Below are 24,067 nucleotides of genomic sequence, written 5' to 3'. Positions count from 1 at the left end.
AACAGCATTCATTTGAAACAGAAATTCTTGTAACATTATAAATGTCTTTACTGTCACTTTTGATCATTTTTATGAATCCTTGCTGAACAAAATTTTATGAAATCATGAAAATAATTTGATTGCATGGCTGTGTGTTCTGTTAGGTGGGACAGCTGTGAAGGTTACCTGAGGTGGTCTCTCTGGAATGGGTTCATTCTTCAGGGCCTGAAGGGCCTTCATGGCCGCGTTGTGTCGGGCAGCTTGGCGAGTCCGCCCCTCTCCGATAAACTCGTTGTTCCCCACTGTCAGCTGCACATAAAATACCTTAGGCACTGGGTAATGGTACCTAAGTTTGGGAGAGAGCCAAGAGACAGAGAAGGAAATGTTGAGTGAAAGAGAAAAAGGCAGGTAAAAGGGAAAAAAAACCCTTTGATTTATAAGAGGATTATCTTATCGAAACTTGGCAGTTTTATTTCTGCACAAACTCTAGAATGGAGAGACACTAGAAAAGCAACCAGGAGTTGAATTGAACATGCCGACTGATAATTGGAAGGGATGACAGGAAAAATACTACTTGTGACTATCGGGAATACAGCAATATTAAAATTCCAGCTAATAGGATAAGCTAATAATTATAATGCATTTAATTGCTGAAAACCAATATATGGCACATACAAAATTCTATGAATAATAAATCCCATACTATTTTTCTATTTTGTAAACACTAAAAAGTTAAATTAATTATTTTAATTAAAAAAAGTCAATTTAGGCACCACAATATTATACCACTACTGAAAATGCTTCTACTTTGTATATTTTATTTAATAATTAGACAGTTTTATTTAACACATTTTCAAGTTTAACTAAAAAAAAACACTTTAAATAAAAATCTGTTACAAATGAGAAATTTATATTTTAATTTTAACACAATTTTTAGTATAACCATTTCATCATCAGCTAACTTTTCTTGTTTTTAAATTCAAAATACCATCAAATTAAATTATACCCTCGCAGTGTATTTCCAGGCTCAACTTGGAACCTCACTAATGGACTAGTTATATGTTGGACAGCTAGTTAAGTATCGAGACCTTACTACATTATTATGTACCCCCTTCACTCCTCTGTCACTGAGCTCCAATGAACTAAGTGTCTAAAGACACAAAGGCTGATGGGACTGGTGTACAAAGCTTTAAAACAACTAGAGAAAAGACAGATTTATTTCTGAGGCCGAACCCGAACAATATTGGTAGAGTAATAAATGGGGAAATTAAAGGGCCCTTCTTCCATGGGGGTCAATGACATAACAATGAGTTGGTGAAATAATGACTCCCAATGGCTCCAAGCGAAGGAGCTCGGAACAAAAGCGGCTTCACGTATATCCAGCTTTCTTTATCTTAACTTTGGCTCACCCATGCAGGGCTGTCAGGCCGCTGTTCAGTGGGCAGATTTAAAGCTCTGTTTGCACTTTAAGGCCTTTATGAGGAACGGTACCGACTGACCCAGCGTCAGCTCTCCCCCTTCCCTCGTCGAGGAGAACCCATTCACACTCCTCTTCAGCGTCTGGGGACCAAACTGTGCTAAAAAGTAGCTGCTGCTTTCCAAAATCATCATGCTCTCACGGTTTTAGCTCTTATCAGCAATTGGGGAATTAAAAACACATCAACAGCAGTCATGAACAAGGTCAAAATGTGTTGGATTCTTAAAAATGCTTAGAATCAGATCCTGGAACTAAATGGTACATTTTGTTAAAGCCAACTCTTTTACTTCTGTAATTTGATGCATTTCCGAGTGAAGCAGGATATTCAAGAGAAAAATGTAGGGCATGACGTGATTTTATCAATCAAAAATCACTGTAAAAATACACTAGGTACACTGAAAGAAATCTGTTATGCTAACCAAGGCTGCATTTATGTAATCAAAAATACAATATCAATATGTTTTAAAATGTAATTTATTCCTGTAATGGCAAATCTGTCTATTCAGTGTCACATGATCATTCAGAAACCATTATAATATGCTGATTTTGGTGCTTAAGAAACATTTGTTATTTGATAACATTTCTTATTATAAATGCTGAAATTTATGTGCTGATTAATATTTTTTTCTGGACAATGTATTTTTTTTTTTGATGAATTTAAATTTCAAAATAACATCATTTATTTAAAATAGAAATGTTTTGTAACATTCTAAATGCCATTACTGTAACTTTTGATCAATTTAATGCTAAATCTATATATTTCTAAGTTTATTTTAAAGCCAAACTTTGTGTTCATCCCATTACAAATTTAAAATAGGTTAACAACTGATTTTAACATGAAATGTCCTATTAAAAAAATAAATAAATCAATAAAAGTTAAAAGAGGTCAAAAGTTATAAATAGTTAATTTGAAGTGAAATCCTCCAGGCAGCATACGGCTTCATTGGCCACATGCTCAAAGCTTTCATGATTGTTTAAACTTGAACAAAGAAAAGTCTAAAACTGAAACAGACATGTGCCATGTACTGAATTATACTGAACTAACGGTCATTTGATCTATATATACACTTTTCCATAAATGTTCCAGTTATTTAGTTTCAGCTAATAGAGAACTTCCATTTCATTGTAGGGCTCGTGATATTAGATTTGATACCAATTGAAGCCATCTGGGAGATGTTGAAATCAAAGCTCATGCCAAAGCCACCAGGAAAGAAGAAAAGATAGTGTTACATGCCTGATAATGAAATGCAGAACTATATTCCTGCCCAATAAAATTATATCATAATAATTCCACTATGACGGAGTAACTAGTATAACCACATAAATCAAGAATATGGGTCTCTAAAACAGTAAATATATCTGTGTTTAATTCTTACAATGATTAGTTCAGCACAAACCTTATATTTCAGATCTCTTCTGAAAACCCAATACAGAAAAGAATGGGTTAAACAAGGGGAAAATAAAATAAAATATGTGTCCAAATTATGTTAAATGATAATTAAACTTATATTACTTAAAATAGGTTTCAGTTCTGTACTATGTCTAATGTGTGTTTTATAATATTTTTTATGACAATTAAAAGCATTAATGATTTTTAACCAATGTTACTTCTTTATTATAGTATTTATTTATACTATTTATAGTATATATTTATATGTTCATTTTTTTATTTCTATTTTAGTTTAAGTTTTAGTAATTTTGTTACGTGCTTTTGTCAGTTTTATTAGTTTCCGGGGATTTTTTATATTTCTATTTAACTTAGATTTTTTCTTATTTCATTTTTAGTTATTTTAGTACTTCAACTTGTCTCATTTCAGTTATTTGGCAAGGCAACATTTCTAATTTTCATTTTTCATCTAATATTTATATTTTAATAAAATAAAATAAAACATAATAATACAATTAAATTAAATTACAAATCTGCATTAGAAAATGTAATTTTATATTTTATTCTTACACAATATTTATTAGAAATATTTCTTCATCAGCTAACTTTTCGTTGTTTTTAAATAACTCAAAATACTTTTTTTATTTTATTTTGTTTATTTCCAGGACTTTCACTGTGGTCTTACACTCTGTATATGGATAAATATACCAAAAACAATTATTTAAATAAGCTACATTTTTTCATCTTGTAGTTATATTTTAAGAAATATCATTATAATAAAATAATAAAGCAGCATTTAAACGAGTGTTAAGTTATGATAATTCAGCATGTGCTTGTGTTGTTGCTGTTGTTTTAGCTCTGCATCATAAATGTGTCTATCAGCTTTTTATGGTAATTCCTTGATTGCTTTAACTGAGTGGGAGGTTTTGTGTATGGTTTTTTAATGGTTGTAAAATCATTCCAGCACATGTGTGTTCGGAGCCACATCTCTGCGCCAGCATCCTGCGTGTGTCCCGTCTACTCTAACAGTGATTCAGCATTTCTCTTCCAGAATTCCAAGGGGTTCTGCGCTCGGCTGACCACAGCCCCTCTGAGGGAGGCGGAGCCTGCCCTTGCATGTCAAGCGTGGTCCCAGACGCTTGGAGGAAATGCCAAGTGCAACATGGGACATAGCCAGGATGTTGGGGCGGTCGATTTTCTGGTTACAGGTGCAGGGAGAGTGGCTGCGGCCCCGGCTCATAGGAGGCCCCTTTGTGCAACGTGGGAAAGTCGTTGCTGACACACTCTGAGCCACATTAGACCCAATAATCTATCAGCACACACACCAGCCAGGCCTGTCTGGTCTGCATTAGAAAGGAACACAAGCCAAAGCGGGAACACCTAGTGAGAGGACAGGGAGAGAAACCCACTGGAAGGCAAACATTAGCGTTGTCTTTTATTTATGCGTGTGAAGGGATGATGAAAAGAGACGGGGAATGACTCAATAAATTGATAACTCACAGCGAATGACTACCAAAAAGACTTTGAAGATGTGGTTTCAAGAGAAAAGCTCATTTGCAAAATGGATCAGCAGGCACTGACTGAAACCTATTGAGCCACAATCAGAAAGACACTGTTGTGACATTTAAAAAAATGGCAATTCCAAAGTTGTATGACTTTCTTTTTTTTGGTGGAACACAAAAGATTAAGCCTAAAGATTAACAAAAATAAAAAATTAAACCATGAACATTTTTTCTTGACCACTATTTTACAGTGAAATGTTACAAGAATAATATTTCTTGTTTTGTTTACTATTTTATTATTATATATAATTATATATAAATTGTCCAAACTATGCAATCTTACATACACACACACACACACAAAAAAAAAATCTGTATTTTAAAAAATAAATAAATAAAATCACAATTTTATTTGATTAACTAGATAAAAAAGTTCGTCAAGACAAACTTTAAGTTGGCTTGAGAAAGCCTGAACAGAAAGTTTGAAAAGTTTAGAAAAGTTTGGAAAGTTTGAAAAGTTTGAAAAGTTTAAGAAGTTTAATAAAGCAAGTGACTAGCATGTTGTTAGGTTTATTAGCAAAGTTACTAGCATGTTTCTAGCATGATAAGCTAGTTACTAGCATGTTGCTAGCATAATTAGCAAGTTACTAGCATGTTTCTAGCATGATTAGCAATTGACTAGCATGTTTTTAGCATGATTAGCAAGGGACTACCATGTCGCTAGCATGTTTCTAGCATGATTAGCAAGTGACTAGCATGTCGCTAGCATGTTTTTAGCATGATTAGCAAGTGACTAGCATGTTTTTAGCATGATTAGCGAGTGACTAGCATGTCGCTAGTATGTTTCTAGCATGATTAGCAAGTGACTAGCATGTCACTAGCATGATTAGCAAGTTACTAGCATGTCGCTAGCATGTTTTTAACATGATTAGCGAGAGACTAGCATGTCGCTAGCATGTTTTAGCATGATTAGCGAGTGACTAGCATGTCACTAGCATGTTTTAGCATGATTAGCGATTGATTAGCATGTCGCTAGCATGTTTTTAGCATGATTAGCGAGTGACTAGCATGTCTCTAGCATGTTTTTAGCATGATTAGCGAGTGACTAGCATGTCGCTAGCATGTTTCTAGCATGATTAGCAAGTGACTAGCATGTCATTAGCATGATAAGCAAGTTGCTAGCATGTCGCTAGCATGTTTTTAGCATGATTAGCGATTGACTAGCATGTCGCTAGCATGTTTTTAGCATGATTAGCGAGTGACTAGCATGTCGCTAGCATGTTTTTTTTTTAGCATGATTAGCGAGTGACTAGCATGTCACTAGCAAGTTTTTAGCATGATTAGCGATTGACTAGCATGTCGCTAGCATGATTAGCAAGTGACTAGCATGTCGCTAGCACATTTCTAGCATGATTAGCAAGTAACTAGCATGTTTTTAGCATGATTAGCGAGTGACTAGCATGTCGCTAGCATGTTTTTTTGCATGATTAGCGAGTGACTAGCATGTCGCTAGCATGGTTTTTAGCATGATTAGCGAGTGACTAGCATGTCTCTAGCATGATTAGCAAGTCACTAGCATGTTTTTAGCATGATTAGCGATTGACTAGCATATGGCTAGCATGTTTCTAGCATGATTAGCAAGTGACTAGCATGTCACTAGCATGTTTTTAGCATGATTAGCGATTGAATAGCATGTCGCTAGCATGTTTCTAGCATGATTAGCAAGGTGACTAGCATGTCGCTAGCATGTTTCTAGCATGATTAGCAAGTGACTAGTATGTTTTTAGCATGATTAGCGAGTGACTAGCTTGTCGCTAGCATGTTTTTAGCATGATTAGCGAGTGACTAGCATGTCGCTAGCATGTTTTTAGCATGATTAGCGATTGACTAGCATGTCGCTAGCATGATTAGCAAGTCACTAGCATGTTTCAGAAGAATAATAATAACTAGATAAAAAAGTTCGTCAAGACAAACTTTAAGTTGGCTTGAGAAAGCCTGAACAGAAAGTTTGAAAAGTTTAGAAAGTTTGAAAAGTTTGAAAAGTTTAAGAAGTTTAATAAAGCAAGTGACTAGCATGTCATTAGCATGATTAGCAAAGTTACTAGCCATGATTCTAGCATGATAAGCTAGTTACTAGCATGTTGTTAGCATAATTAGCAAGTTACTAGCATGTCGCTAGCATGTTTCTAGCATGATTAGCAATTGACTAGCATGTCACTAGCATGTTTTAGCATGATTAGCAAGTGACTAGCATGTCGCTAGCATGTTTCTAGCATGATTAGCAATTGACTAGCATGTCACTAGCATGTTTTTAGCATGATTAGCAAGTGACTAGCATGTCGATAGCATGTTTCTAGCATGATTAGCAAGTGACTTAGCATGTCAGTAGCATGATTAGCAAGTTACTAGCATGTCGCTAGCATGTTTCTAGCATGATTAGCAAGTGAGTAGCATGTCACTAGCATGTTTTTAGCATGAATAGCGAGTGATTAGCATGTCGCTAGCATGTTTCTAGCATGATTAGCAAATGACGAGCATGTCGCTAGCATGTTTTTAGCATGATTAGCAAGTTACTAGCATGTCGCTAGCATGGTTCTAGCATGATTAACAAGTGACTAGCATGTCGCTAGCATGTTTTTAGCATGATTAGCGAGTGACTAGCATGTCGCTAGGCATGTTTCTAGCATGATTAGCAAGTGACTAGCATGTCGCTAGCATGTTTCTAACATGATTAGCAAGTGACTAGCATTTCACTCGCATGTTTTAGCATGATTAGCGATTGACTAGCATGTCGCTAGCATGTTTCTAGCATGATTAGCAAGTGACTAGCATGTCGCTAGCATGATTAGCAAGTGACTAGCATGTCGCTAGCATGTTTTCTAGCATGATTAGCAAGTAACTAGCATGTCGCTAGCATGATTTTTAGCATGATTAGCAAGTGACTAGCATGTTTTTAGCATGATTAGCGAGTGACTAGCATGTCGCTAGCATGTTTTTAGCATGATTAGCAAGTGACTAGCATGTCACTAGCATGATTAACAAGTTACTAGCATGTCGTTAGCATGTTTCTAGCATGATTAGCGAGTGACTGGCATGTCGCTAGCATGTTTTTAACATGATTAGCGAGTGACTAGCATGTCGCTAGCATGTTTTAGCATGATTAGTGAGTGACTAGCATGTCGCTAGCATGTTTTTAGCATGATTAGCGAGTGACTAGCATGTCGCTAGCATGTTTCTAGCATGATTAGCGAGTGACTAGCATATCACTAGCATGATTAGCAAGTTGCTAGCATGTCGCTAGCATGTTTCTAGCATGATTAGCAAGTGACTAGCATGTCGCTAGCATGTTTCTAGCATGATTAGCAAGTGACTAGCATGTTTTTAGCATGATTAGCGAGTGACTAGCATGTCGCTAGCATGTTTTTTTTAGCATGATTAGCGAGTGACTAGCATGTCGCTAGCATGTTTTTAGCATGATAAGCGAGTGACTAGCATGTCACTAGCAAGTTTTTAGCATGATTAGCGATTGACTAGCATGTTGCTAGCATGTTTCTAGCATGATTAGCAAGTGACTAGAATGTCACTAGCATGTTTTTAGCATGATTAGCGATTGACTAGCATGTCGCTAGCATGTTTTTTAGCATGATTAGCGAGTGACTAGCATGTCGCTAGCATGTTTTTAGCATGATTAGCGAGTGACTAGCATGTCGCTAGCATGTTTTTAGCATGATTAGCGAGTGACTAGCATGTCACTAGCAAGTTTTTAGCATGATTAGCGATTGACTAGCATGTCGCTAGCATGTTTTTAGCATGATTAGCATGTTACTAGCATGATTAGCAAGTTACTAGCATGTCGCTAGCATGTTTCTAGCATGATTAACATGTGACTAGCATGTTGTTACCATGATTAGCAAGTTACTAGCATGTTGCTAGCATGATTAGCAAGTGACTAGCATGTTTTTAGCATGATTCTAGCATGTTGTAAGCATGATTAGCAAGTGACTAGCATGTCGCTAGCATGATTAAGATAGATAAATAGAAATAGTCAGATGATAGATAGATAGATAGATAGATAGATATAGTCAGATGATAGATAGATAGATAGGTTGGTTGGTTAGATAGATAGATATAAACAGTCAGATGATTGATTGATAGATATAAGATAGATAGATAGATAGATAGATAGATAGATATATTGATATAATAGATAGATTGGTTGGTTGGTTATATTTGTTATATTTGTTAGATGTGTTTGATTGATTTTTTTTGGTTTGTTTTAATGGATTAGAAATAGTACATAGAAGAGTCTAATGGGCTTCAGTTTGTTTAGATTTGAATTTTGACAGTTGGAGCTTGGCTCATCTGAACATTCCGTCAATGAAAGTCTATGGGATTTTTATGTTTTTTAATCTTCATTTTTATGAAAACTGTAAGTCCAATCAGTTAGAAAAGATATAGCACACCCGGCGAGATCAGTCTGAAGAGCTGGGATGAGTTTGGAGTCTGTAGAGTTAAAGCTCTAGGAGGAGTTAGAGTTGATAATTTAGTCTCAGAAGAATAATAATAATAAGTTTAAATAGTAGATCAGTAAGTTGGCTTTCTCAAGCCAACTTAATAAGTTTAAATAGTAGATCAGTAAGTTGGCTTTCTCAAGCCAACTTAATAATAAGTTTAAATAGTATATCAGTAAGTTGGCTTTCTCAAGCCAACTTAATAATAAGTTTAAATAGTAGATCAGTAAGTTGGCTTTCTCAAGCCAACTTAATAATAGTTGGCTTTCTCAAGCCAACTTAATAATAAGCTTTCTCAAGCCAACTTAATAAGAATGAGACCCCCACCCCCCACCCCAAATTTTTGTCAGAGGGTTCCAAACGCGTGTACATGAAGACTGAGCGGGAGTAATGAACAGAATAATTTTTCCACTTTATAGGCCTTGAGCAGTTAAATACACACACTTATGTGTCAAAATGCCCGTCTCCTCGTAAACACAGTAATATATATATTGATTTAGGTCTTAAGTGAAAACAAACAGCTAAGAAAGAAAACACATGTGTAACAGTATATTGGATCCAGGCAGTTCTTAAAGTGACAGCAGTCTAATATTCTTGCTGTCTGTCATTCATAATCAAACAACAAAAGAGAGAAAATCTCTCACTGCTCTTGACCTCACTTTTGTAACTTTAATAATAAGAAATATGCATTTAATTTACACAGTGATGTATATGCAGTGTTTTATACATCTCATTATTTTATACAATGTATGTACCATTTCTTATTTATTTGTTCTAGTTTTTTTTGTCCTATTGTTTTAATTGGTTTCTTATTCTTATTTAATCACTGACTGTTTAGTTGTCTTCAAGTAAGGTTTTTTTTTTTTTTTTTTTTAGGCTAGTATCAGTTTTTTTGTGATATTGACACTTAATTATACAACAATAATTATGAAATGTCTATGGTATCAAAAATTTTGATATCAAAGACTTTATTTAAAATTGTGATATATATTGTTACCATGAAATAAAACCACTCATGTTGTGATATAAGATTTTGGTCATATCGCCTAGTCACATCGGTCACATTTTTAAGGAAGAGAGCAATTACACATCATGAAACAATAGATGTTATTATGTAAAAACTTTTTCTAATCGAACATCAACACATGAGGATTTGATTCGTGACTAACGATGCTGATTGACGCACAACACTACTCCCTCAAGTTTCATCGCACAACGACGAGTCATGGATCATCCCATATCCATTCAAAAACAAGACAAGACTGCCTTCCTGTAGTTATTCAAGCACAAATCCACCTCAACTCCCTCCGGAGGAGGCTAACGCCCAAATCTCAAGCAGAGTTCCTTGGCCCAGATGTCAGATTATATTTCACCAATGGCCAGGATGTATTGGTGATCTTCTCTACAATTTTAGAAGTTGTGAAAAATGTCAATGGGTATGGTTTTGAAGAATGAAGCTTTTGGGACCACATATCAACATCAATGTATTGTATCCAGAAACTATGCGGCATGGCATGATAGCAACTAAAACAATGGCAGCAACTGGTTGCTAGAGTTCATGTGTGCGCTTTAGTGAAGCAGTAAACCTGACAGCAGGGGAAAGAGATGGAAAAAACTCCTGCCTTTTAGTTAAAAGAGCTAATCCACTTTCTGAATGGGGTGAAAGAAAGCCAAGGATACTTTGTTTTTTAAGTGTATACCCTATATATATACAGGGTATCCGGTGCAGTGCACAAGACGTAAAGGGCCCACTGTTTCACAATCAAGTGTAGTTTAGTTGTATAGGACTTTTCACAATAAGCATTGTTTCAAAGCAGCTTTACAGAAAATCATGATGTTAAAGTTTACAATATCTTTTATAAGAAAATTTATATGCTAGTTTTTGTTGCTGCCGAGTGTTTTGAGTTTGAGTGCCATCAAGTAAATTTTTTATTGTTTATTTTTTATCTTAAAATCAATTTTATACACCATCATTTCTGTTTCTATAACGTGTGAATATATACCCTATCGTATTCCACAACAAAAACAATCAGAGCGCCTTGTTATCACTAGTTTTATTTTGATTTCACGAGTCCGCTATTAGCTTACAGCCATTAGCATCGCCACCGTGGTTGCCGCTAATCTCGCTTACAGTACATTGCTAATACTCTATTCACACACATTACCATTGTTTAACATATTGTTACTTGCTTTAATGGCGGATGTGTATCTACCTTTTAAATGCAGGTGAGCACATGTTCGAGCTGCATTCACACGTTACCTGAAGGTAAAGTGCACACTCACTGTTTCCCTGATGCTCGTGTTCTTGATGTTTCTGTGGAGATACCCGCGATCCTGAAGGGCGACGAGAGCATCAGAGCAGTCGTGTTGCAAGTGGGGATTAAAGACACCAAGCTACGGTAGACAGAAACACTGAAGAGGGACTTCAGGAGCCTGATTGAGATGGTACGCAGCATATCGCCAATGATGACAATCATCGTGTCAGGACCGCTTCCCATGTATCGACGAGGACACGAAAGGTTCAGTAGACTTTTTGCTTTAAACGAATGGTTATTGTCATGGTGTAAAAAAGAGAAACTGCTCTTTGTTAATAATTGAAATCTTTTCTGGGAGCATCATAGGCTTTTTCGCACTGATGGCCTGCACCCCAGTAGAGTCGGAGAGGAACTCCTGTCGGACAACATCTCCAGGACGTTCCATTTGACTAGTAAGCCAATTCTACCCACTTAAATGATCGAAGTACTTGCGCTGTCCAATCTATAAAGACGGTGTCCTAAACATTAGATCACTCACACCCAAAGCAGTTATTGTAAATAAAATGATCACAGATAATAGTTTTGATGTACTCTGTTTGACTGAAACTTGGCTCAAACCAAATGATTATATTGGTCTAAATGAGTCTATTCCACCAAGCTACTGTTATAAGCATGAGCCTTGTCAGACTGGTCGTAGTGGCAGTGTTGCAACAATATACAGGTCCTTCTCAAAAAATTAGCATATTGTGATAAAAGTTCATTATTTTCCATAATGTAATGATAAAAATTAAACTTTCATATATTTTAGATTCATTGCACACTGAAATATTTAAGGTCTTTTATTGTTTTAATACTGATGATTTTGGCATACAGCTCATGGAAACCCAAAATTCCTATCTCAAAAAATTTGCATATTTCATCCGACCAATAAAAGAAAAGTGTTTTTAATACAAAAAAAAGTCAACCTTCAAATAATTATGTTCAGTTATGCACTCAATACTTGGTCGGGAATCCTTTTGCAGAAATGACTGCTTCAATGCGGCGTGGCATGGAGGCAATCAGCCTGTGGCACTGCTGCGGTGTTATGGAGGCCCAGGATGCTTCGATAGTGGCCTTAAGCTCATCCAGAGTGTTGGGTCTTGCGTCTCTCAACTTTCTCTTCACAATATCCCACAGATTCTCTATGGGGTTCAGGTCAGGAGAGTTGGCAGGCCAATTGAGCACAGTAATACCATGGTCAGAAAAACCATTTACCAGTGGTTTTGGCACTGTGAGCAGGTGCCAGGTCGTGCTGAAAAACGAAATCTTCATCTCCATAAAGCTTTTCAGCAGATGGAAGCATGAAGTGCTCCAAAATCTCCTGATAGCTAGCTGCATTGACCCTGCCCTTGATAAAACACAGTGGACCAAGACCAGCAGCTGACATGGCACCCCAGACCATCACTGACTGTGGGTACTTGACACTGGACTTCAGGCATTTTGGCATTTCCTTCTCCCCAGTCTTCCTCCAGACTCTGGCACCTTGATTTCCGAATGACATGCAAAATTTGCTTTCATCCGAAAAAAAAAAAAAGTACTTTGGACCACTGAGCAACAGTCCAGTGCTGCTTCTCTGTAGCCCAGGTCAGGCGCTTCTGCCGCTGTTTCTGGTTCAAAAGCACACGCCTGTGCATGGGGGCTATGGATGTTTCTACTCCAGACTCAGTCCACTGCTTCCGCAGGTCCCCAAAGGTCTGGAATCGGTCCTTCTCCACAATCTTCCTCAGGGTCTGGTCACCTCTTCTCGTTGTGCAGCGTTTTTTGCCACACTTTTTCCTTCCCACAGACTTCCCACTGAGGTGCCTTGATACAGCACTCTGGGAACAGCCTATTCGTTCAGAAATTTCTTTCTGTGTCTTATCCCTCTCGCTTGAGGGTGTCAATGATGGCCTTCTGGACAGCAGTCAGGTTGGCAGTCTTACCCATGATTGCGGTTTTTGAGTAATGAACCAGGCTGGGAGTTTTTAAAAGCCTCAGGAATCTTTTGCAGGTGTTTAGAGTTAATTAGTTGATTCAGATGATTAGGTTAATAGCTCGTTTAGAGAACCTTTTCATGATATGCTAATTTTTTTAGATTTTTTTGAATTTTGGGTTTTCATGAGCTGTATGCCAAAATCATCAGTATTAAAACAATAAAAGACCTGAAATATTTCAGTTGGTGTGCAATGAATCTAAAATATATGAAAGTTTAATTTTTATCATTACATTATGGAAAATAATGAACTTTTATCACAATATGCTCATTTTTTGAGAAGGACCTGTATAGTGATATTCTCAGTGTTACTCAGAAAACAAGATACAGGTTTAACTCATTCGAAATACTTCTGCTTAATGTTACACTGTCAGATATGCAAAAGAGATCTCTCCTATCTCTTGTTCTGGCTACTGTGTATAGACCACCAGTGCCATATACAGAATTCCTAAAAGAATTTGCAGATTTCCACTCAGACCTATTGGTAAATGTTGATAAAGCGCCAATTGTCTGAGATTTTAACATTCAAGTTGATAATACAAATGATGCATGAGGACTTGCGTTTACTGAACTAATAAACTCTTTTGGAGTCAAGCAAAATGTCACCGGGCCCACTCATTGTTTTAATCATATGCTAGATTTAATTATATTGCAAGAAATCCACAAACTCAGAAAATAACCAAAACAATCAAAGGTTTTTATTTACCACAGTGGCTAGATTAACAAATATCCAGATGCCACCCGATCTAAATATTTCCTCACAGTCTAATAGTAATGACTTTATGAATTTCTTCACTGATAAATAAATAACATCAGAAATACAATAACAAATTTAGATTCTACAGCATCTAGTACTTCAGCTTCATTCACCGTACCAAAAGAAATACTGCAGTACTTTACAAATATAGGACAGGAAGAGCGAAATAAACTTATCACTGCATCTAAACCAACAACATGCCTATTAGATCCTGTACCCACTAAATTACTGCAAGAGTTGTTATCTGTAGCAGAAGAACCGCTTCTCAATATTATTAACTCATCGTTATCTTTAGGACACACCCCAAACCATTCAAGCTGGCAGTTATTAAGCCTCTTATTAAGAAACCACAACTAGATCCTAGTGAACTGGCAAATTACAGACCTATTTCAAATCTTCCGTTTATGTCCAAAATTTTAGAAAAAGTTGTGTCTGCTCAATTGTGGTCCTTCTTGCAAAAAAAAAAAAAGATCTCTATGAAGAATTTCAATCAGGTTTCAGGCTCCACCATAGAACAGAAACTGCACTTGTTAAAATTACAAATGACTTGCTTCTTGCATCAGACCAAGGCTGCATCTCATTGCTAGTTTTACTTGATCTTAGTGCTGCGTTCGACACTATAAATCATGACATACTCATAGATCGATTACAAAAATATTCAGGTATTCAAGGGCAGGCTTTAAGATGGTTTAGATCCTTCCTGTCCAATCGCTACTACTTTGTTTATTTAAATGGGGAGTCATCCCAATTATCACCAGTAAAGTATGGAGTGCCACAAGGATCTGTCCTAGGTCCTCTGCTATTTTCAATATACAAGTTGCCCATTGGTAATACAGGTGCTGGTCATATAATTAGAATATCATCAAAAAGTTTATTTATTTCACTAATTCCATTCAAAAAGTGATACTTGTATATTTTATTTATTTATTAAATGATGTTTTTTTTATGATTTTTTTTTTTTATTTTTTTTGATTATTATTGATGACTAAGGAAAATCCCAAATTCAGTATCTCAGAAAATTAGAATATTGTGAAAAGGTTTAATATTGAAGACACCTGGTGCCACACTCTAATCAGCTAATTTATTCAAAACACCGGCAAAGGCCTTTAAATGGTCTCTCAGTCTATTTCTGTAGGCTACACAATCATGAGGAAGACTGCTGACTTGACAGTTGTCCAAAAGACGACCATTGACACCTTGCACAAGGAGGGCAAGACACAAAAAATCATTGCAAAAGAGGCTGGCTGTTCACAGAGCTCTGTGTCCAAGCACATTAATAAAGAGGCGAAGGGAAGGAAAAGATGTGGTAGAAAAGTGTACAAGCAATAGGGATAAGCGCACCCTGGAGAGGATTGTGAAACAAAACCCATTCAAAAATGTGGGGGAGATTCACAAAGAGTGGACTGCAGCTGGAGTCAGTGCTTCAAGAACCAATACGCACAGACGTATGCAAGACATGGGTTTCAGCTGTCGCATTCATTGTGTCAAGCCACTCTTGAACAACAGACAGCGTCAGAAGCGTCTCGCTTCAAAAAGGACTGGACTGCTGCTGAGTTGTCCAAAGTTATGTTCTCTGATGAAAGTAAATTTTGAATTTCCTTTGGAAATCAGGGTCCCAGAGTCTGGAGGAAGAGAGGAGAGGCACACAATCCACGTTGCTTGAGGTCCAGTGTAAAGTTTCTACAGTCAGTGATGGTTTGGGGTGCCATGTCATCTGCTGGTGTTGGTCCACTGTGTTTTCTGAGGTCCAAGGTCAACGCAGCCGTATACCAGGAAGTTTTAGAGCACTTCATTCTTCCTGCTGCTGACCAACTTTATGGAGATGCAGATATAATTTTTCAACAGGACTTGGCACCTGCACACAGTGCCAAAGCTACCAGTACCTGTTTTAATGACCATGGTATCCCTGTTCTTAATTGGCCAGCAAACTCGCCTGACCTTAACCCCATAGAAAATCTATGGGGTATTGTGAAGAGGAAGATGCGATATGCCAGACCCAAGAATGCAGAAGAGCTGAAGGCCACTATCAGAGCAACCTGGGCTCTCATAACACCTGAGCAGTGCCACAAAAGGAGGGCAGAAGGAGCCCCAACTAAGTATTGAGTGCTGTACATGCTCATACTTTTAGTGTTAATTATTTTTATTTTGATAATTTTTATTTGGATAATTTTTTTGTATTTGTTTTATTTGTTATTCTAATTTTCTGAATTTGGGATTTTCCTTAGTTGTCAGTTATAATCATCAAAATTAAAAGAAATAAACATTTGAAATATATCAGGCTGTGTGTAATGAATGAATATAATATACAAGTTTCACTTTTTGAATGGAATTAGTGAAATAAATCAACTTTTTGATGATATTCTAATTATATGACCAGCACCTGTATTATTAGAAAATGCGGAATTAGTTTCCATTGTTATGCTGGTGATCCTCAACTATATATCTCAACAAGATCAGATGAAACTTCTAAATTATGAAGTTGGCATCACCTGAGAAGAGACGATGCCAACCCCTCAGAGGACCTCAGATGATGGCAACCCTGAAACAACATAAACTTCCGAATTTTGCTACAAGTTTGATTGCAACATATAATCATTGCTGTTAATAGTGTTCATTGTCTGTTTGATTATGTCATTAACTGAATTTTACCATACATTTCTGCCATATGTATATCAGTATGTCATAGTCACCACTGATACTGCTACTACTAAATATATTGTATAAACTTAATTTTCTGTAAAGCTGCTTTGCAACAAATTGTATTGTGAAAAGTGCTAAACAAATAAACTTAAATGGAATTGAATATATATTAATTTCTTATAGCTGCATTTAACATATAATATAATAACATAATACAGATATAATAATATAAAATATAGTTAACATTTTGCAACTATACAAGCAATCAAGCCATTGAGATGCTATATAGTATATATTGCTCTATGCAGAATAAAGTTTGATATTATATACTTAAATTTATATTAAGAGCTGGGCAAAATTTGGGTTACTCCTTTTAAAGGTCCACTGAAATCAAAGTCAAAGTTTTTTGGGTGTTAGTATCAATATGTTAGTCTTAAGGTTATCTATAAGCCAGTGTGCTCCGAAACAGTGACAAAAATATGCTTTTAGAAGATATAAGCATTTAAAGCTTGAAGTTCATCACTTCTGCCAAAATGGATCAACAATTTCTTTAACGTCACCTCGTACTTCAGCTTCTCATCAAATCTTCTGACCATTCAAATGCTCTCTAGAATCCGAAGCGTCTCACCCGCTACACTATAAATAGACACTGAAGCCACAGCTGAAATCAGTCACTACACTTGTTCATAGAATCTGTATATTCTATATGGTGAATGGCACGTAGTGTACTATATAAGTGATAGGGAACAATTCAAACAGTGTAAATATACTTCCATTGGGGCGAAAGAAGTCTGGTTTTGCCGCACAGCACACCGAGTTTAACGGCTCTAGCCCAAACTGTGATATAAACGAACGCTATTGGCTATTTTAAAAAGGGGCGGGGCTGCTTGATATGTCCCGGCGTGTCTTCCTGTTTCAGTTAAAATGACGTCAACACAGAATAAAGGTGCGTGTTTCAAGGCACTTCAGTGGACCTTTATGTAATTTATTCTAAATACTATTTAGATTACTCTTTTTTTTTTTTTTTTATCTAACTTGTTTTAAACTTACCATTAAATATACCATATTAATAGAAAAAAGCAAAGAGAAAGAAAATATATTCTATTTTTTATATTAACATCATAAAATGCATTAAACATTACATTACACCAGGTTTTCCCACACTATGCCGAATGTCAGAACTGCAGTGGGTTTGTGAGATGATAAAAATCTAATAATTAATTAAATCACAAAAAATTTAAATAATAATAATTTAAACACTTGAACACTAAAAATAGAAATATTTAATTTGTTTACCTGCATGTCAACGTGACTATTAACCAATATTAGAGAACTGTAAACATGTGAATGTGTTGTTAAATTAGTTAAATATTAACTAAACTGTTTTATTTTAAGGAGTTTGCCTGACAAAAACATTTGGGAATCACTGCATCTATATAATTATATTAACTATATTAATTACATCTAATTATGATTAATGTAAGGCAATTGTGTGAATCATATGTAATCATGCAATCCATAAAAAAGTAACTATAATCTGATTATGAGCATTTTAAAATGTAATATACTCTAATTACAAGAACTTAATATTTGGAATCTGATTACGTAATACAGGCTACATGTAGTCAGTTACTACCCAGCCCTGTGGGCAATAACATAGTTTACATTTTACAGTGAATAAAGTCAAACAGTCGAGATCTGCTATATAGTACATCACTTGACGTGAGTACTGTATGCATTTGGATAATGTTGCATATAATACATATTCTACTTCATATATAGAGCAGGGTGATAATATAGTTGTATTTTCTGACAAAATAAAAGCCAAACTGTTGAGGTTTGCTATATACAGTAGTATATATTGGTTTAAATTTGTGTACTACATGTATGCGGACAAAGTTGAATGTAATGTATATGCAACTTTAAATATAGAGCTGTTTTATAGTATATAGATTTGCTGTATGTTATTTATCGCTTTATGTAAGTGTATGCATGCAGACAAAGTTGGATGTACTATATATCCACTTTTACAATATTGCTGAAAAAGATATGGATAAGACTGAACAACAACAACAACAACAACAAAAAATTACTGAAGACAGCAACACCCTTACAAAAATTAACCATGGTTTTATTAAAGTAAAAGTGTAGTAACCATGGTTTTTAGCGTTTTGATTACCATTTTAATAACCACAGCTTTACTACAAATACCATGGTAAACTATAGTTAATTTGTTTTTACTATGGTTTAACTATAGTAACCATGGTTTTTATGGTTTTATTTGTAGTAAAACCAAGGTTAATTTTCGTAAGGGCAATATTAGATGCCTATGTTGAAAAGCGCTTGTGTGAGGGGGTTAAAAGATATTCACAACTCTAGTTTAAAGAGCACAAAGACATTTTTATCAGCCGTAAATTCTAGAAAGAAACAGCGCAAAAGAAAAAACTTTCTAGCGTGCATGCGTTGAACAGCTGTGTTTGCACATGCTATCAAATGGAGTATACTTTGAATACTTTGTTCAACTGCACAATAAGCGTTTGGGTCAAAACTGAAGTATACTTTGGGCTTAAGTGTAAATAACTGCCTGAGGGTGTTTCCAAGATGGCCACCAAGTGAACTGGCTTGCCATACACGGACTGTGTAAACACAGATGAACTGGATAGACTGGGTGTTGACTACTGATCAATCACCTGGACAGGCTTTTTAACAGCCAGGCAATGTGCCAGACTATCTCTCTTTCTCATCATTGATTAATCATCAGTGTGTTGCTAACCTTAAGTAAAAGCTAGCCGCACATGCTGGGCCTCTGATGACTTCAATCTATCTCTTGCCATTTTAACTGCTAACAGGAGGCCCCGACCACAGTTTTTTTTTCTCCTTTACATTGACAAAGATACACATCTCTTGTGAATTTTCAGCGCAGAGGACTGTGAGGATTAAAGAAAAAGCCTATAAATAGGTGTTGCAGCTTCTCCAGCTGAATGATACAACAGTCTGACTAACCCACAAATGGTTCTCTCCAGTCAGATGCTTGAGTTAAACTACTGGACAGTAAATTGTGTTCCTCTTTCTAGGAAGAGCTCACATTTTCCTTTGGTCTGTGAAATCACACAGATGAAATCCAGTATTTCAGTAGGAATCTGTGCGATTGGGTGTATGTGAGGGCATTTATTTATTTATTTTTTTTTTTTTTTTTTTGATACTGTGATTGCTAAATTCACTTGTAGCTTTTAAAATGACTAATTTTTGTTTTTACTGCTTTATATAATTTAATTTTAATATTAGCCCAATTTCCCTGCGCTGACCAACAGAAAACTGCTTGGTTTAAAAATAAGTGATTTTAGTGTGAGCAGTGCTTCATACATTGCTACACTATCAGACAATGGACCTTTTTTGTGCACAAAATTTCATTAACGTAGCTGCAGTGCTTCAGTATATGTAATTGCTGAAACTGAAATATAAATTACTTGATTTTGACATTTTTAAAAGAAAAAGCAAGTGGTGCTTGCCTGTATAATAAATACTGTAGATGTTTGAGGTATCAAATTTGTGGCTTTTGCGATAAGCCACTATTCATTTTCATATGATAATCAATAAATGGCTAATATTAAACTTAAATAATTTAATAAATTAAAAATAAAACACTAAAAACTAAAATCTATCTACAAGTGAATTCAGCCATTACAGTATCATTATTTTAGTATCATTAAAGGGGTCATATGATGCTGCTAAAAATAACATTATTTTGTTATTAAATTATTGATGTTTTTAAAGATTAACTTTAAGTGAACATTAGTCATTTAAATGTAAAACTAAATGAAATTACCACAAAAAATTAAATATCCAATATCAAAATACCAATAAATTCGAAAAAAAAACCTTGGCCATTGACCAATATGGTACTGACATACTGTGTCACAGTAGATGTCCAGGCATCTTTGTGTATCTCAAGCCTTGCAAAACTCCTTCTACCATCATTCTGGGACTACTGGGGGTAAAAACAATCAAATGGGTCAACAGGACAGTCACATTTTATCTAACAGTCCCTGGAACATGGTCATCTCCTGGTGGCACAGATTTACTTCCAACACCTCGCCCCCAGACAGACGAGCGAAAACATGGATACTTCCTCCCATTCACCCCTCCATGTGTCGATTCACATGAGCTGCAGGTTTTTTCCCACAAATGTGAGTTAAGAAATGGGAAATTACAAAATGATACCACATACAGTAGCGTCCCCCTGGACCACAAAAGGTTTGTCATCAGGGGGTGAAGACCTCCTACATGAGACTTGTCCTAGGAGGGGATATGGAAAGGCAACAGGAATGGAACAAACCAAACCCCCCCGTGAAGAAAGAATACAACAGCACAGGCTTTTTCACCAGAATTTCTGTACAACATAATACAGGAAACAAATAGTGGGCTGGTATTGAAGTAATACAAAAGATGTATTTTCATAACAAGCCACTTTTAAAAGCCTTGTAATAAATCAGCAGGTGGTGTTGACTATAATCCACATTGGATCAGAAAACTGCATAAAATCATGGCTACATATTCATGGTCAGGCATTAATTGGGCTATAGCAGAGGTTGATGGTCCATAACAATACAGCATACAGCCAAAACAGCACAAATAAGCCAGATACCCCTTTAAAAAGCCTGTTAAAAGCCAGATCTCCCTTCCCAATGACACAGTACAGAACTTCAGCATTTATAACTTTAATTAAAGGTCAGCTAAAGCCAAATTCCTCTGGAGTGCATGTTATGGTTCCTTTTGCAAACATGAGATTACAAAGCTCTCTGCTGGTTAATCAGTGGGTTTCCCCGTTTTATCACTTCAAAAATGCAGCGGCGAGTCAAATTCCAACCCTCCCCGATTCTTTACGACTGATTTAAAATGACACACTGGCTTAATAAGACTGTATTTGCACATCTTGAGATTTAATTGGACTTCCTTCTCATTTGCTGAAAGAGGCAGTGGTTGATGTAACTCTTCAGATAGGACTAGGAGCACTTAGTGTCAGTCCATTTACTGCTAATGAAGCAACTTTGGCACTACGGTTTTAAGTTGGACTTATGCCCAGCACAGCTCCTTCTGTCCTCATTAATGGCATTAGTTTAAATGCTAGTAGATGATTTTAATTAAGACGATAGCAACTGCTGTGATCACAGCATTTACATCTTTCAAATGGAATTTATTGGAAGATGTTACCTGCAATTGTGATGCCAAGAACATCTGAAATTACATAACAGTGGTGGTTGCTAGGACATGTTAAGGTGTTTTGAGTGGTTTCAGAATCTAGCTGTGTGGTTGCTAGGTTGTTCTGGATAGTTTCTAGGCCATAGGGATCTCTAGGAAATCTAGGGATTTTTTTTTTCATAATGTCATTGTCCAAAAGGCAAAACTGTGCAGAAAAAAAAAAAAGAGTATTTTTTTAACATGCTATTTGTTAACTAACCTAAAACATAATATAATTTACAAAAAATAAACAAACATATAATTATACAGTAAAAAGATGATTCTTAAGAACCGCCGCTGTTGGTGAGTCAGTCAAAAAGATTCATAAAAACCTAATTCGCAAAAAAATTACTTATAAAAACTGTTATTTTTAATGAATCAGCCAAAAATATTTACAAAATACTGGTTTGCAAAGAAGATTCACAAGTGAGTTATCGGTTTGAATCAAACTCACTCAGTTTAGAATGGTTCAGATGCATTACTGGCTCCTTATTCAAAATAAAGTTTTGATTTAATATATGGTATTTCCAATTTGTTTTTAAAAATTCACCAAAAATTCCAAATTTTTAATTTTAAACGTTTGTTTTATTGCAATATAATCTTTATTTTTTGACAATTATTTAAGTGATGTTGCCATATTTAAACGTATTAAAAAAAGGACCCAGGGTTAACAGTGCGAAAAGTTTTTTTTTTTTTTTTAAGAATTGCTTTTGCTGTTTTATGCCATTATTTAGATAGGACAGTATAGGTTGAAATAAAGTGAAGTGGGGGGGGGGGGGGGGGTCGGGAAAGGTCCACAAGCCGGGACTCGAACTCGGGACACCCAAAGCGTAACAGCATCACAAGGCTATCGGCGCCGACATAAATGTAAGTTTAAGCATTGAAAATTACCGAAAAAAACAAACAAAACAAACCCAAAATGAAACTTTTACAAATAAAACAAAAATAATAATATTTAGCAAAAATTATAAAATAAACTATATAAAAAGTTCAATCCAAACATTCCATTTCAAGAGCCAAGGGCTCACTGATTTTTTAGTTTATGGTAGTTCAATGTTTATTTTATAAAGTTACTTAAAAGTAGTTTCACAATATTTGCTTTACTGTATGGGTTGGATGGTTGCCATGAGAGATCAAACCATACAGAAGGACAGTCACTGAAACAGACCCCATGTGAGACACACCTGTGTGGCTCTGTAAGCAGCGAACACCTGGAGCCAAACACAGAAGAGAAACGAGCTGTCCTCTGACTGCAAGCCACAAAAGCATTAATGACTCGCCCAAACAAAACAATGCCACCACCATAAAAAAAAAAAAAAAAAAAAGAAAGCATTTTCATAGCAGCTCCTCCTCTGTGTGAAGGAAGGCAATGGCTTGAAAAACAACGGGGGGGCTGCGGCTGAGTACTCCAAAACACACATTTCCAACAAACACCCCACACCTAGTCATTTAGAGGAAGTCATTCTCTCTGACGCCCCTCAGAACGGAACGAGATAACAGCGGAAAAAGAACCGTCAAATCTATGAAGGAGTTGTTAGTCCAGCCTTTTGATATGAATGTGAGTTTTGGAGTGATTCATGCTAACAAACCGCAAGTATGAGGCTGGTCCACAACAGCTGGGCTGACCATGAGACCTCCAGAACAATGAGCTAGCCTGACACCATTCCAACTCACACAGAAAGACCTCATTTGACCTGGGAGATCCATTACGTGGAGCAACTCTGCAGCTGGGTTGTAGATGACTGCAAACATGCTAAGAAGACGCTATCATTCAAATGGAAATAAAAGTCAAATTAAAAAAAATATATATATTAGTTCACAAAAACTGCATATGTTGCCTTGGCGAATAACTGAAATACGTTGAAGTTGAAGCACTGGAAACAAATAAAAACTAAAACTTAAAATAACTTAAAATGAATTAAAAAAAACTAATTATTAAATAATAAAACCTGAACAGTAATATTTAACAAAAATTAAAAATACAATAGTAATAATAATAATATAAAAAAATAATATCACATAAAACACTAGGGCTACAAAACGATTAATCGCGATTAATCGATTCAAAATCAAAGTTTGTTTACATACTATATGTGGGTGTATGGTGTATATTTATTATGTATATATAAACACACACACATATATGTATATATTTTAAAAATATTTGTATGTATTGCATGTATTTGTATGCAAACACTTGTATATAATTTATATTATATATAAATATAAATATTTTATATATAAATCTAACATACTTTTCGTTAATATATAGGCCTACATGTATGTGTGTTTATTTATATATACACATAA

The 24,067-nt window shown here is 35.7% G+C and overlaps 1 protein-coding gene across 2 annotated transcripts in view; it reads right to left on the bottom strand.

Annotated features, from left to right (window-relative positions):
- The window catches only part of stau2 (staufen double-stranded RNA binding protein 2), a 115,941-nt gene that overhangs the window by 76,260 nt on the left and 15,614 nt on the right, over nucleotides 1-24,067 (bottom strand). For both annotated transcript variants that reach the window (XM_042752183.1, XM_042752184.1), the window contains exon 6: nucleotides 166-325. In XM_042752183.1, coding sequence (XP_042608117.1) covers nucleotides 166-325 — 160 coding nt within the window. The remainder of the gene's footprint in view (nucleotides 1-165; nucleotides 326-24,067) is intronic.

The sequence above is a fragment of the Cyprinus carpio genome, chromosome B24 (assembly GCF_018340385.1).
Source record: "Cyprinus carpio isolate SPL01 chromosome B24, ASM1834038v1, whole genome shotgun sequence".
In the NCBI taxonomy this organism is placed as follows: Eukaryota; Metazoa; Chordata; class Actinopteri; order Cypriniformes; family Cyprinidae; genus Cyprinus; species Cyprinus carpio.
This window is presented reverse-complemented; position numbering and strand designations above follow the sequence as displayed.